We start from the raw sequence: 14606 nt of genomic DNA, 5'->3' as shown, positions 1-14606 counted from the left end.
CCGTTGCACATTTATTATAAAAGAGGTAAGGCTGCTCAGCTTAATTATGTATATTCATTCCATGTATGACCATATCCATTCCACTATGAATTTGGCCTTTATGTAGAACAAGAGTAATGTTCTCCCTCTTTTCTTACACAGATGTTGGAGGGATTTGTTGTATGTAATAACATTCAAAATGTTACTTAAAAGGAAAGTGATAAGTACATTGAAAAAAAAAGAACTATACATTTCATTTAATTAGACATCTGAAGTTCCTATGCTGGAACATACCATGCTCAATTTAGACTACTTTTGACAATATAGGTGTAATTTCTTCTGTTTTATGATTAAGCAGTCAATCCTTTTGGGACAAAAAGAAAATGTGTGTGAACAGATAATTTTAAAGGAAAGTTTTTTTTCCCCAGCCTGCTTGCTTTGTATTCTATGAAATGAAATGTTACAAATACATAGTAATAGACTTTTTCTTAAAACAGCATTATGGATCTGACATTTCAGCTAAATTCCTTTTTTTATTTTATAGTGAAGCACCTGAATTACTCAATGAAGAAAAAGAATTAAATCCTCTAACAAAAGCAGAGGACTTGCATCCAGTGAAAAGGATGTATATTATCAAGTTTCTCTCATCCTTCTGAAGAAACTATCTGAGGAAGGTCGGGAAGCCTGTTCTTTGGCCTTAATGCTATGATAATATATTTCCTTTAAATAGAGAAGAATTTTTGTCAAAATACAGAATTAAAAATTTTAAAAATCCTATTTTTAGCTTTATGTTTTTCATAGACTTGTGGCATGATTACAGTTTTCTTGTTTTTAATTTACCAGTTAAGTGAGATTAATTGGTTCACAGGTGTGCTTTTATAAATGGTTAATAATATACAGGAAAAAATAGAAATAACTATTACCCAAGAGGTTTTTTTAGTTTTATTTTATTATGTCTTGATTCTACCAGAGTGTAATAGAAAGAGTCTTTTCCACATTGTGAACTGAACGGACCATGAATACACTGTGGATTGAGTGGCTTGAACTTCTCATTAATTCCAGAAGAGACATTCAAGAAACATTACGTCCCTGATGGAAACATGTCAAATAAATTCTGTTATAAGAAATTTGTGAAAAATTCTCATCATTGATGAGGTGGTTGTTGCTTAAGGGAGAATAAAGTACTTTTGGTTCTTGAAATCAAAAATTATGCTTCTGTGTCCATAAAAAGCCATGCCAAAAGTAATCAACAGGACTTTTTATTTGACAAAGGTTTATCTAGTTCTTGCAAGTGTTCTAGAAGGAAGAAGTATTGAATTCTAGACGACTTCTCTGAGGGGTTAGCATTAATAATAGCTTCTTTAACATAGAATCATAGAATACTTAGGGTTGGAAATGACCTTAAGATCATCAAGTTCCAATCCCCCCTGCCATGGGCAGGGACACCTTCCACTAAACCAAGTCACCCAAAGTTCCATGCAACGTGGCCTTAAACACCATCAGGGATGGAGCATTCACAACTTCCTTGGACAGCCCATTCCAGTGCCTCACCACCCTCACAGTAAATAACTTCCTTCTTATATCCAGTCTCAACTTCCCCGGTTGAAGTTTTAACCTGTTAGCCCTTGTTTTACCACAACAGTCCCTGATGAAGAGTCCCTCCCCAGAGTCCATATAGGCCCCCTTCAGATACTGCAAGGCTGCTATGAGGTCTCCACGCAGCCTTCTCTTCTCCAGGCTGAACAGCCCCAACTTTCTCAGCCTGTCTTTATACAGGAGGTGCTCCAGCCCCCTGATCATCCTCATGGTCCTCCTCTGGACTTGTTCCAGCAGTTCCATGTCCTTTTTATGTTGAGGACACCAGAACTGCACACAATACTCCAGGAGAGGTCTCACAAGAGCAGAGTAGAGTGGCAGGATAACTTCCTTCGACCTGCTGGTCACGCTCCTTTTGTTACAGCCCAGGATACGGTTGGCTTTCTGGGCTGCAAGCTCACACTGCAGCCAGCCCATGTTCATTTTCTCTTCGACCAACACCACCAAGTCCTTCTCCGCAGGGCTGCTCTGAATCTCTTCTCTGCCCAACCTGTAGCTGTGCCTGGGGTTGCTCTGACCCAGGTGCAGGACCTTGCACTTGGCATGGTTAAACTTCATAAGGTTGGCATCAGCCCACCTCACAAGCGTGTCAAGGTCCCTCTGGATGGCATTCCTTCCCTCCAGTGTATCAACCGAACCACACATCTTGGTGTCATCGGCAAACTTGCTGAGGGCGCACTCAATCCCACTGTCCATGTCAGCGACGAAGATGTTGAACAAGACCGGTCCCAACACCAATCCCTGAGGGACACCACTCGTTACTGGTCTCCAACTGGACATTGAGCCATTGACCACAACTCTTTGCATGTGGCCATCCAGCCAGTTCTTTATCCACCAAGTAGTCCACCTATCAAATTGATGTTTCTCCAATTTAGAGACAAGGATGTTGTGTGGGACAGTGTCGAACGCTTTACACAAGTCCAGGTAGATGACATCAACTGCTCTACCCTGTCCCATCAGTTCTGTAGCCCCATCATAGAAGGCCACCAAATTGGTCAGGCAGGATTTCCCCTTAGTGAAGCCATGCTGGCTGTCACCAAGCACCTTGTTGTTTTTCATGTGCCTTAGCATGCCTTCCAGGAGAATCTGCTCCAAGATTTTGCCAGGCACAGAGGTGAGACTGACTGGTCTGTAGTTCCCATCAGTGAGCAATTTTAGAACTATGTCAACTTGCTAGTGAAAGCTGCAAGAATACAGATGGTGAGCTCAGTTACATGAGGATCAGAGAAAAGCCAAGGAGGAAAAGAATGAAAGGTGAAAAAAAGGAAAAAAAAAATCAAAAAAATCAAGGGCACTCTCTTCCAAAAGGAAGCAGTGAAAGAATTTCCAAATTGTTCATTCTTCCTCTAATGGTTTCTGTACCATATGCTTTTTTAATTAGTAGCAGCAGATGTGTTCAGTAATAGTTTCTTTTGAAGGGACTTGTCATAATATTTACCTTCTCTACAGCAACAGAAATAACTTCCAAGGCTGAAATGGCCACACTTACTAAAACTAATGAAAACAAGAGGCATTTCCATGGTGAATGAATCCCTTGACACCACTATTTTGTGGGATAAATAACATTCAATGTATTGTGCTTCATTTTCGCTGAGTATTTGTGTTTTTAGGCATGTTGTTACCTAGAAAGTAAGAATATACGGTGTGGTACAGATTTCAAGAATGCAAGAAGTATGATCTCTAGAGTATTGAAATGAAAAGGAAAATGAGCATGCTATATTTATCAAGAACACATAAATTAAAATAGCCATCTGTAAAGAGAGTTTCCACAATAAAAGAGTATTGTGGCTGGGGACAGTTCCTTACCTGTTTTCTTCTTCCACCTTTACTGCAATTCAGTAGCATCCTTAATCCACTGTTGCTGATTGACCTGTCAGAATGAACACCAGAGATTTCACTATAAATACTGATCTCCTTGGAAAGGAGATTAAAATTAAATTTTATTGATAAACTCAAGTAATCACTGTGTACAGTGTTCCTGATAAAGTGAGTTTGCTCAAAGACAGTGACAGAGACTAGCCTGTCTTGTAGCCTGAAGAAGTAGCCCAATTTAATTTCTCTTATGCTAGCCAATGTGGCTTTTGCTCTGCATTAGTTTATTTTTTTTTCTGTTGATTTCATTGCATTTTTTTAGTTACAGCAACAGTATTTAGCTCTTCTTGATTAAAATATACCCAAGGAGATGTATGTGTTGGAAATCTGAAATCAAATAGGATATCGTTTATTAATCTTGTTCTATTGTTACACACACACAAAAAGCATTACGTGCTCCTTAGTCAAAAGCTTTATAGCTGCAAGTACCAGTTAGTTCTGTAAGTCTTACATTGGAATCATAATACAAACTCTTGTACATCTGTTGAGAATAATAATCCTGTTAGCTTGATGTAGGAAGTACAAAGAAGATAAATTAACAATTTACTTTAGGCTTTGTCTGTAATTATCCTTGGTTTGCATTTATATTTACGCAATGCTGGATTGTAAAATTTTATTGGAATCTACCAGATAGACTGGAAGTGAGGATAGTATAGTGGAGGGAACCTGCTTTTTTAAGAGGAAAATAAAAAGAGAGTAATTACTTATTGACTTCAATATGCTTTGGACCAAATTTTCATTGAATGGTTGGGCAAACAAGCATCTACCATAATCACATGGAAGACATAAGCGTGGTCTATCATTATTTACTGGAGCAAAGAATTCCAAGATACTGTTTCATTTCATAAGATTAACTATAAAATCAGCCTTTGCACAGCATTGAGAAAAATACAGCCTTATATAAGCACCATGAATCTACCAAAGCATTCAGTCACAATGTCTCAAAATGTGTTCTGTTCAGATAGAAATCGTTGCTCTATAATGAAGTGCTGCTCTGAATACTACATTTTCCCCCATTTAAACACTTTAAGGGTTAAAAGCAGAGTGATTATTTTACATGAAATGAACCTGGGCTTTTAAATATCATCTGTAGCATGCAGCCTCCTTGTTGGTGAGCACCTGATGTCAGCCGTTTGAATGATGTCTGACACTAATTATGTGTCGTTCACAAGATTGCCAGGCAGGAGAGTCTGGGGGAATAAAAAGCTAGTTGAAAGGTTTTCATATGGGGTCTTACTCTCAATTTTTTGAAAGCCCTTACATCTCTCGCACAGCAGCACTATGTGCACTGCTAATGCTGTTGAGGAAGGGAAAAGCTTTTAAAAAGACTATTAATTAACGTTTGCAATGTATTGTTCTTTTTTGAAAGCCATACAAAAAGAACAGCATTTAAATCTGTTCTTATGATAAATGTAAAGCTGGGGAAAGATACTTTGTCCTTGTCACACCACTTGCCTTGATACTGACACAGAAGAACCTACCTGGTCAGCATACCACACCATTCAAACTCAACTGACAGGAAGGCATAAAACATTGTTACATAATTAACTTGCCCTTTATCTGCTAGTAAACCTTTTCAAAAGGCTACATGACTACTGGACAACTCAAAGATTTTATTTGGGGCCTACGTATATGCTACTCTGATTTATTTTTCCCTTGTTTTTTTATAGGAATACCGTTTTCTCTGTTTGCATATATACGTTTCCTAAAATTCAGAAATGGCTTATATTTTCATCTAGAAAATATAAGTTCTTCAAAGTCTAGGATTTAAAACTTTTATTTGTCATGCTTATGTTCAGCTTATGCTTACTAAAATAAGCAAGTCAAATAGCTTGACAAAGGAATCTCAGGCACTAACTGGCTGTTGTGAATGGGATCAGGTCAATGTCCGGATAGTACATCTGCATGAGACAGAGTCAACTTTTTATACTGTCTTCAAGCAGGCAGACTCATACCAGTTTGTATCATTCAGCACATGGTATATCAAATTATTTTACTGTCTTTCTGAAGACATAGAAGAGTACACGGAAACATCTTGGAGCCCTTTGCCTTTGCAGAGTCCCACTTGCTTCATTTTCTTCTCACATAAATATCACTTCTTTGAGAGAGTGTGTTTTATCAAGCTGTTACTTCTACAGTCTGGCATGGAAGATGAAAAAAGTAGAAAAATACTACTATATTTCTGTATTTATATTTTACTGAAAAAAAGTATTAAATTGTAAATGAAAAGCACAGAATATTTAAAAATAGTCCAGTATTATTTATTAATTATTTTTTGAGGAATAGATCCTAAATATAGTTCAAAAGTGGAATCATTGGTGGATAATGCTGTTTGCAAGTCTTTCACTGAATTTTGTCCCAGTATTGATGGGGATCAGTTTGGTATGGAATATAAAATATCACTGGTGAAATGCCTGCTGTTCTGTGTTTGGTTGTATAAAATATGATTAGGTTTCTCCAAGGCTTTTCATGTTTAAACTATACGATACTTTTGAACCTTCTGCGGTGGGAGATATCTACAATTATCTGACAGGAGGATGTAGTGAGGTGGGTGTTGGTCTTTTCTCCCAAGTAACAAGTGATGGGACAAGAGGAAACAGCCTCAAGTTGAGGAGGGAAGGTTCTGTCACGGAGGTATCCAGGTCTGTTACTAAGACTTTGTGTGGACACAGGCTACCTCTCGATATACAGAAAGCCAGATGTTGCAATTTAATGGTTGTAGGAAAGTTGATGTTTAGCAATATCAGATTTAAAAAGGAGAAACATCTCTGTCCCCATAACCTTAGAGGAGCACCAGACTGGCAACACGTAATGAAATGTAATCAGTATAATATCTGTAATTATCTCCCCACAAATGGCAACAGACTAGAGAAATGCTTATCCTTCACTTGAAAAATAAAAGATGATCCTTCCCCAAATGCACTGATGCTGAAAAATATTTGAGAATCACTGTGTATAACTGATTAAAAAAAAAAGATATTAAAAGCACGAATGTGAAAGTATCAGAATAAAACAGTAACATAATGTTGGATTAAACATCACTGTAATATTAAATACTGCCAAGATATCAGTATTTCTGTAAGTATTTAATTTTATTTGGTTTGGTGGTAGAATGAATTTTGAAGTAGATCTGAGAAAGAAGTGTTTATAGTGAGAAAGTGAATTATTTTTATATGTATAAATTATTTGGGACTTAGTTAAGTGATTTGATAACAGAAAATAGCTAGAAGTTATCTTTTATGTTACTTACCACATTAATAGAGAAGAAAAAGACAAAAGAAAATGCACAGTTTGGATGTTTTTTTGAAGCAAAACAAATTCAGATAGGAAAAAGTAAAGATTTTTAATACCACATAATACTAGGGGATAGTTGGATTAAGAGGAAGCTCTGCTGTCTTGTCATTGACTTTAAAAACAAAGAATAGATACTTGCCTGTGAATGGATCAGATCTCTGACAGATATTTGCCAAAGCAAGGACTTCAGTCTTTGTTACCCTGGTGATCAACTGAGATATTCAGAGCAGTTCCTTTTACAGTGAAAGTTGACTAATTTCTTAAACATTTGACTACTGAAGACTTCTATTAACATTGAAGTATAGACACAGAACCATGCTGTTCTTACAGTGTAAGGGTCTAAATATATTTTGTAATCAAGGTTGTCATCTAGTTCCCAACAGGGCTCAGAAGTGCGTGGTGCATCCAACAGGGCTCTACATGCTGCACAGATTATTTTATACAAATCTATGTAATTATATTGTAATTTCACAGGATTGTTGCCCGGTACACTGGACATGGTCTCTGACTATAGAAAGCTGAACAGCACGCCCATGAAAACATGAGTGCTTTAAAATACTACTTTTGCTTTTTTATTGAGATGCTTAACCTTTCACTGTAAATACATTTTTTCTTATTTTTGACAATTATTCTTATAAAAAGGAGAAGTAAATATGGATGTGGACACTCTAATGAATATGTTTTGGAAAAATCCTCCCAAGTTTAGGAAGTCGAGAGAGGAAATTTTCTTTATGACCTACTTTGCAGTTTCAGTTTTTATGCCAGTGTAAAAATAACAGCTTAGTAACTATAATTTCTGTATTGCAGTTTAGGAAAGCATTATATAATTAATTCTACATAATACTTCCAGAAAAACTGATGTAATTGGGAGTATGTTTAGGAATGTTAAACTTCAGATTGCCATGCATGCCATGTACTGAATTGACTACTTGTAATGAAGGTGTTGCATTCTCCTCTTTTACCAGTTAGTAACTTAAAAACTATGAAGAATTCCATTTCAACTACCATCTACCTGGCTTTTTTCCCCCATAGGTAATCATGTCTTCTCTAGAATATTGCGTTGAAATCTGGTTATCAGGAAAGAATGCATGTTCTGCATTTTTGAAAGTAATGTCTTTTCATTTATTTTGTTTTAAGCATCGGAGACTCCTAAGGCTTCAAAAAGCCTGGCTTTTAATGTAACATTCCTTAACTGTTGTGTTATGATGGTCTTTCTAATATTACAGGCTTGTGGTTTCTGTGTTTTGCTAGAATGACCTTTTCTGCAATACGTAATTTGATAGTTGAGATGCTACAATTTATTTCATACTTGCATACAGCCTAGTTACTGTCATTAGAATGGATGGTTGTTCTTTTATGAATTTAATAACTTATCCACATAAGATGGGCTAATCAGTAGGTTTCTTTGTTATTTTAGCATAGCTGCTCTTAAATGGTTTTATTTTCCTAAGGCCATTTGTTATATCAGTCTTTCAGCACTCGTGGTTTCTATGCTTTCTCTGCTCTTTACTTTTTCTTAATAAAACATGGTATTTTTATCCATGCAGTTGTAAGAGATGTCTGTCTAAATTTTTATTTATTTATCCTGGAATATTTTCCAATAATATTTTCCTAAAAGTAAAAAAAATGTTTACACTTGCAACAATGTTTTGCTTGTGTACTAAACCTTCATAAAGGCAACACTCTATGTACTAGCATAAATTAATATTCAGTGATTGAAACTGGTTAATCTGAAAGGCACCCTAGCTTTGCTTTGGTTAAAGGGATAGGATATAAATAAATATGCTTTATGGGCTGAGAAATTTTCTGAACTTGAGGTATGTGAAAGATGAAATTGCACTTACTTATGATATAGTTGGGGGTGCTTCATCCCCTTTCTCAATCTTAATTTCTTAAGTTTAATTTTAATATTGCTACTTTATATATTCATACAGGTAAGTGTGTATTACACTTTATTCTTCAAAGCTGTAACTCTCTTACATTAGTTAAAAAGCTACGGTACCCAAGTGATGAAAGATTTATATCCTTTTTTTCCTCTTTTTTGGGTGTGCTGCAGTTCTGCATGAAAGCCATGCTAATTTTAATCAGAATTCTGTCAGTGTTTTCCTGTCTGTGCTTTTGTAAGCGTACATGCACTGAATAATATCTAATAAAGTTTATTTGTATTATTCAATCATCAGTGAAAAATGTCCTGTTTCTTTTCCAGTGAGTAAAATGAATAGGTAGAGAAGTGGTGGAAAACTTTTTTGTTAGCATTAGAAATGTTTGACATCTCTGTTAATGCACTATTATTTTATGCAAGTATACATGCAAACAAGCATGTTATACAGTGCATGTTTTAGATGCTGCACAGTAGAATATGCAGCAGCTAAAACTAATGGGATTAACTGATCTTGACTGATTGAAATAAAAAAGCCTATACTTCTAATTAATATTCATAAATATTCAAGTCTAATTGAAATCTAAGATGTATAAAAAATGCTGGTGTCAGATAGAACTGATGGTTTTTATTTTCCCTTAGGATAAAGTATACTATGGGAACATAATAGACGAACAGGTTTTTGGCTCATATAAACATTGGCAAAAATATGACAAATAGAAAAGAATTTCTATTCTTTCTTTCCTATTTCCAAGATATATATATTTAAATATTTCAGAAATCATTTCACTTTTTGAATTATCATCAGCAAGGTAGAGCAGACTGACATTTCTCTGCATGATTTTGTTGTTGCTTAGTAGGTTGGGGTGCCTCCTGAGAGATGCAGCTCAGTTGCTAATATCCTCAAGCCTAGACCTGAGATAAAGGTAGCTAGCACAGGACTTGGGAACCTCACAGTGACCATTTTGCTTTCTGTCTGCTACTGGGTGAATCAGCTAGGGTTATGTTTCCCAGATAGACTGAGAAGTGCGCCTCTCTGAGCTGACCAGACTCTTTGGGTCTCAGTGTCCCATGTGTAAAATAGGATTGGGATGTGATTTTCTCATTCAGTCATGTGGAGGGAGGATAAATACATTCTTACAGTCTCAATGGTTCAAACCCTGTAGTAATACCCACACTGAGAAGCCATGTTTTCTTATCTCTGGAGGGTCATCCAACCATAGCAGGCTGGAGGTTTCTGAAAGCCCTTTCAGTCTGTTGTTCTTGTTGTTCTTGTGCTTGATGTTGCAGTTTGTTGAGTCTGTTTTTTCTTTCTCTTTTATAGTTTGAGGGATGCAAGAAAGCCTTTTCCAGACTAGAAAATCTCAAAATTCACTTAAGGAGTCATACGGGTGAAAAGCCGTACCTTTGTCAGCACCCTGGCTGCCAGAAAGCATTCAGCAACTCCAGTGACCGTGCCAAGCACCAGAGGACACACGTGGACACTGTAAGGAAGCAGAAGTCACATTGCAGTCTCCTGTACATTAGATCATGTGCTCCTTTCATCCAGCTTGGTGTCAGTAGGTAGCCCATAACCTTAGAGATAGGAGGGAGAAGTGTCTGGTGAGGCACTTTAAGGTGTTTCAGAAGCATGGATGAAGATGGGCCAAACTAGTTGATAAAAAGGCTGCAGCTCCACAGGTTTTGCCTCAGCTAAAAGCAGTAACTGTCTCCCACTTGAATGGTCTTTAGGGAACCTGAAATCATTATGAAAAGACACAGAAGCTGTCTGTGATAATAATGGCCATTCTCTGGCAAAAACTCAGTTGAACTTGAGCCTGGGGCATGTACAAGAAAAGTCAAGAGAGGAAGAATAATTTTGTAAATCTAAAAATTTTCATTCCAACAAAGTGTTGCTTATGAATTTGAATCCCACCTGAGATTAGTTTCAAACATTTTGTTTCATAACAAAGATGATGTTTTGTCAGAGACAAACAGTTTCCAAAGGGCAGAAGTCCAGAAATAAAATGAGAACAATGCTATTTGAATTAAATGGCAGTCACAAAACTTAAATGATCAATTTCAAATAGTCAATAGTATGGCTGGTAAGTTAATCATTTGTACAGATGTTTATGGAAATGCTTTGTGAAACATAAACATCTAAATTGCAAAATAGCTGATTTCAGCAAACCGTTGGACCTGAAGTGTCACCTGTATTGTGAACCTACAAGTCTTCAGAGAAGACAGATGGGTTAGAGCAGGCAGAAGGAGATACTTATAAAGATTTAGATTTATTTGGTGAGTTATATGTGTTGGGTTTTAAGAAAAATACAAAGGTATCTGGAATCTGTCTAAAATGATTTTTTTTTTTAGAAAATGTAAGCTGAAGGAGTTTGTCTTGCACTTCACATTAAAATTTGTATTTTTGTATGTAGTATTTTTGAAACTTCAGTCTTCAGTGCTTGCTTTGGTTTTTGCTTGCTCTTTTTGTAATGTAGTGAACTAACACTTTGTCTTGTTCTTCTCTTCTGAAGCAGATTCTTCTATAATCCTAAACAGTCTCTCTGGGCCTTTACTGCATTTTCTTTACCTGATTCTCTAAAGAGTGTAATTTCTGATTAAGTCAAAGATTGCTCTGAGGGTGGAAGAATTGTGAGTATAACTAGCAATATTTATTGTACTGATTACCGAAAAAAGGTAACAGTAACAGGTGCCATAATGAAAGCTTTCCTTTTGTCTTTCTTATAAGGCTTACTTTCCTCCTATTCCTTTCTAATAAATTACTGAGCATTCTGCTTATAATAATGTAAAACATTTGTGTTCTGTAATAATGTGGTTTGCAGCATCCCAAGGTTCATAAAGACTTACTGGAATTAAAATAATTTGTGATATAACAGATGCTTTATCCTTTTTCTTTTTGACCTAGAAACCTTATGCGTGTCAGATTCCAGGATGTACAAAACGATACACAGATCCAAGCTCTCTGAGAAAACATGTGAAAGCCCATTCTTCCAAAGACCAACAAGTAAGGAAAAAGGTAAATTTTTTACTGTGTTGACTGGTGTAAAGCTTATGTGGAGAGGTCAGTATTCTAATATTAGCTGTTAAAATGCATCTTCAAGTACCTGTGCTGACATCAGGCTGTTGATTAGAAAAACTGTTAATGGGAAGTTTCATATGGGTTTCATATAAATGATATTGACTTAATGAGGCTTCATGCTTTAATGCTTTTTATTTTCTGATGTGGTGATTAATCACTAAAGATACATAATGAGGCGACTAAAAGACATTTTTTGAAAACCTTTTTTTTAAAAGTTTTTCAAGTTCCGCTAATCTGTAAATGCACAGTAATACAAAATCCAGCTTACATAGCCAGTCTCAGATGAAAGGATGGATTCTGAGGGTAAGATGGGCTGTATTTGAGATAAAGGTGGAAATTATATTTACATATTCCAGACACTTCCAAATACCAAGACATTTCACAACACTGGTTCTCTGTGGATGTCAAGTCCATGAGTCAGCAGTTGTTTATGTATAAGCACATCTTTTAAGAGCTGAGTTGTGACCTAAGGGAATGATTTCTTTTCCTGAGCATTTTTCATTACAACTCCTATTAATCACTGGCAATATTTCCTTAGATCATTGAGGATAAAAATGGAAGCTTTCATTTTAAAGGAAATTGGTTCTGATAAAGGGGAAACGCATGAACTGGTTTAGGGATAGACAAAACTTTGAAACAGAGCCCTATGTAAAACAAGTTACAGTTCAGAAGTTTCAAAATTAAGTGCACAACCGTTCATAGAAAGTTGCAAGAAACTGTCTTGTGCAGCACTACGTGGCAGTTTTTGAGGCTGCAGTATATAAATTGAAAGAGTACATTTTGATTCAGTGGTTTGTTGAAGCAGGACATGGTGGCAGAGATTCCATGACAGCCTCTGAGAAACTGCGCTGTAGTAATTTTGAGGAATTTCTTTTAAACTAATGAATGCCAACTTCTGTATCAGAGACAAGGTAACTGAGCATCAATTTTCACCTTATAAGCAGTGCTTTGGCTCCCTTGCTTCTGTGCACACTTCTCACACGAGGACTACCAAAGGAGGTCTGCGAGCTCTGTCCTGCACATCTGAGAAGGGCAACTCAGCTACCCAGACACTTGTCTTTTACAGGCGTGTAGACTAAATGCCAATCAAGACTTTGCATTCTGAAAAATGTGTGTGATGTGTCAGCTAAAACTGACATAAATGGACCTGAATATAGCTATTCAGCTGCACTGTAACATTACTGTCTTTGAAAGTGAAATAATGTGTTATCTCCCTTCTATCATTATGACAGATTGCAATACTCTGTGGGATTTTCCTTCCTGCATTCGCTATTTCACTTTGCTTATTTTCCATTCCTTATGTGCCAGACCTGGCCCTTTTTACTCCTTGCTTGACTCTCTATTCTAAACTTAAAATTGCTTATTTCTCATTCCTGTTCGATAAGGATTTATTTATGTGCATTGATCACCTGTGATATGTTGATATATGGAAGGGGAAATAAGCCAAACCACCACAAAAGAAAAATAGTGGCTTCTATCAAGCCAGATACTTAAAGTGTGGATAAAGTTTGCAATGAACAATGTTTACAAGGTACAACATAGTTACTGAACCTTTAAGAACTTATAATTGCTAACTAACATCATGCTTTGGTATTTGAAATATTTCCTGGTAGTAATAATAAGTAAGAAACAATAAACCTTTTACTACAAAATTAAAGTTATTTATGGTTTTAATTAAAAGTGAAAATTGGCTTATTGTCAAAAGAGTCTTTACAAAAATGTGAATTCATCAAAAATAACCATAAAAATTCCAAGGTGATAAAGGCACAGTGGAGTAATACTTTCAGCCCTAGGGATCTATTCTGTTGAAAAGAATAAAACCCTTTGCTGTCACACCCTGTTAGTCATGGATTCATTTAATATATCATGCCTGACTGCTTTTAATCCTCCTTTTAACCTCCCCCAACACACCAAGTGACATTATTGTGGTGTCTTAAGTTGCTGGCTTTCCAAGACTGTACCTGCAAATGAGTCTTTTATGTTGCAGAGACTTAAAATAGCAGGATGAAGTATATTCATAACAGTGGAATTAACTACTTGCTGTGCTAAACTTTACATTGACTCTTCAGCCCAGATTTTCTAGATCTGTCTTCCAAGATTTCCTTGGCCCTCTAAAATGGGGCCAGATTATGCAATGTGATATAGATAAATTTCCATCTCTGAATTATTTTAAACAACTATTCTTTATGGCTTACCATGTGAGGCAAAAATGCCTTTTCTCTAAATCTTCTAAGGCAGCTGGTGTTCCCCTTCTCCTCCCAAACTCCAGCCTCTGCCCATCCACCAAATAACTGGGAATTACTCCAGGTAATGGGATGAAAATCCTATAAACCAAGAAGATGATGGCACAAATACATTTAACGCAAGCAATTTAGTGGATAGTACAATAAAATTTCATTTACATTTCAGAGGAAAGGAGGAGAGTAAGGAGCGCTATGCCTGCATTAATCATCACTTGTAAAATTCTTCATAAACATAAGGGAAAATATGTACACAAATACCACACACCTGGGAACAGATGCTGAAAATGTCTAGCAAAACATTTTAGGCATAATCTCTATGCATCACAATGTTCAGGATGTATTTAAAGATAATTTAGTGTGATAAAAAGCAGTACTTCCTATTTTATTTTAAAAAGTAAAAAATGCTCTCTGTGCCTGGATTTCAACACCTCTTCAGCAATATGGGTAGATCTCCTTCTAAGCAGGGAGCTCAATGATTGAAAAGTAAGCTGCACCCAAAATGAGAGCATAAAGTGATGCTAAGAGGAATGCTAGTGCACAACATGCCACTAGGCTACAATATCTTTTGAAATCTGTCTTCTTCTTATTCATCTCCTCCTTTTAGTTTTGAAAGAACAACAAACTTAGAAGATTTCTTGTAAGTTGAACAGTTACCTTGTGGTAT

At 36.3% G+C, this 14606-nt stretch overlaps 1 protein-coding gene across 4 annotated transcripts in view; it reads left to right on the top strand.

Moving 5' to 3' along the window:
* The window catches only part of GLIS3 (GLIS family zinc finger 3), a 148036-nt gene that overhangs the window by 98613 nt on the left and 34817 nt on the right, over positions 1-14606 (top strand). For all 4 annotated transcript variants that reach the window (XM_062612545.1, XM_062612546.1, XM_062612544.1 and 1 more), the window contains exons 4-5: positions 9945-10106; positions 11526-11636. In XM_062612545.1, coding sequence (XP_062468529.1) covers positions 9945-10106; positions 11526-11636 — 273 coding nt within the window. The remainder of the gene's footprint in view (positions 1-9944; positions 10107-11525; positions 11637-14606) is intronic.

This window comes from Pezoporus occidentalis, unplaced genomic scaffold (assembly GCF_034315485.1).
Source record: "Pezoporus occidentalis ecotype Australia unplaced genomic scaffold, CSIRO_AGI_Poc_V1 ctg16, whole genome shotgun sequence".
Classification (NCBI taxonomy): domain Eukaryota; kingdom Metazoa; phylum Chordata; class Aves; order Psittaciformes; family Psittacidae; genus Pezoporus; species Pezoporus occidentalis.
This window is presented reverse-complemented; position numbering and strand designations above follow the sequence as displayed.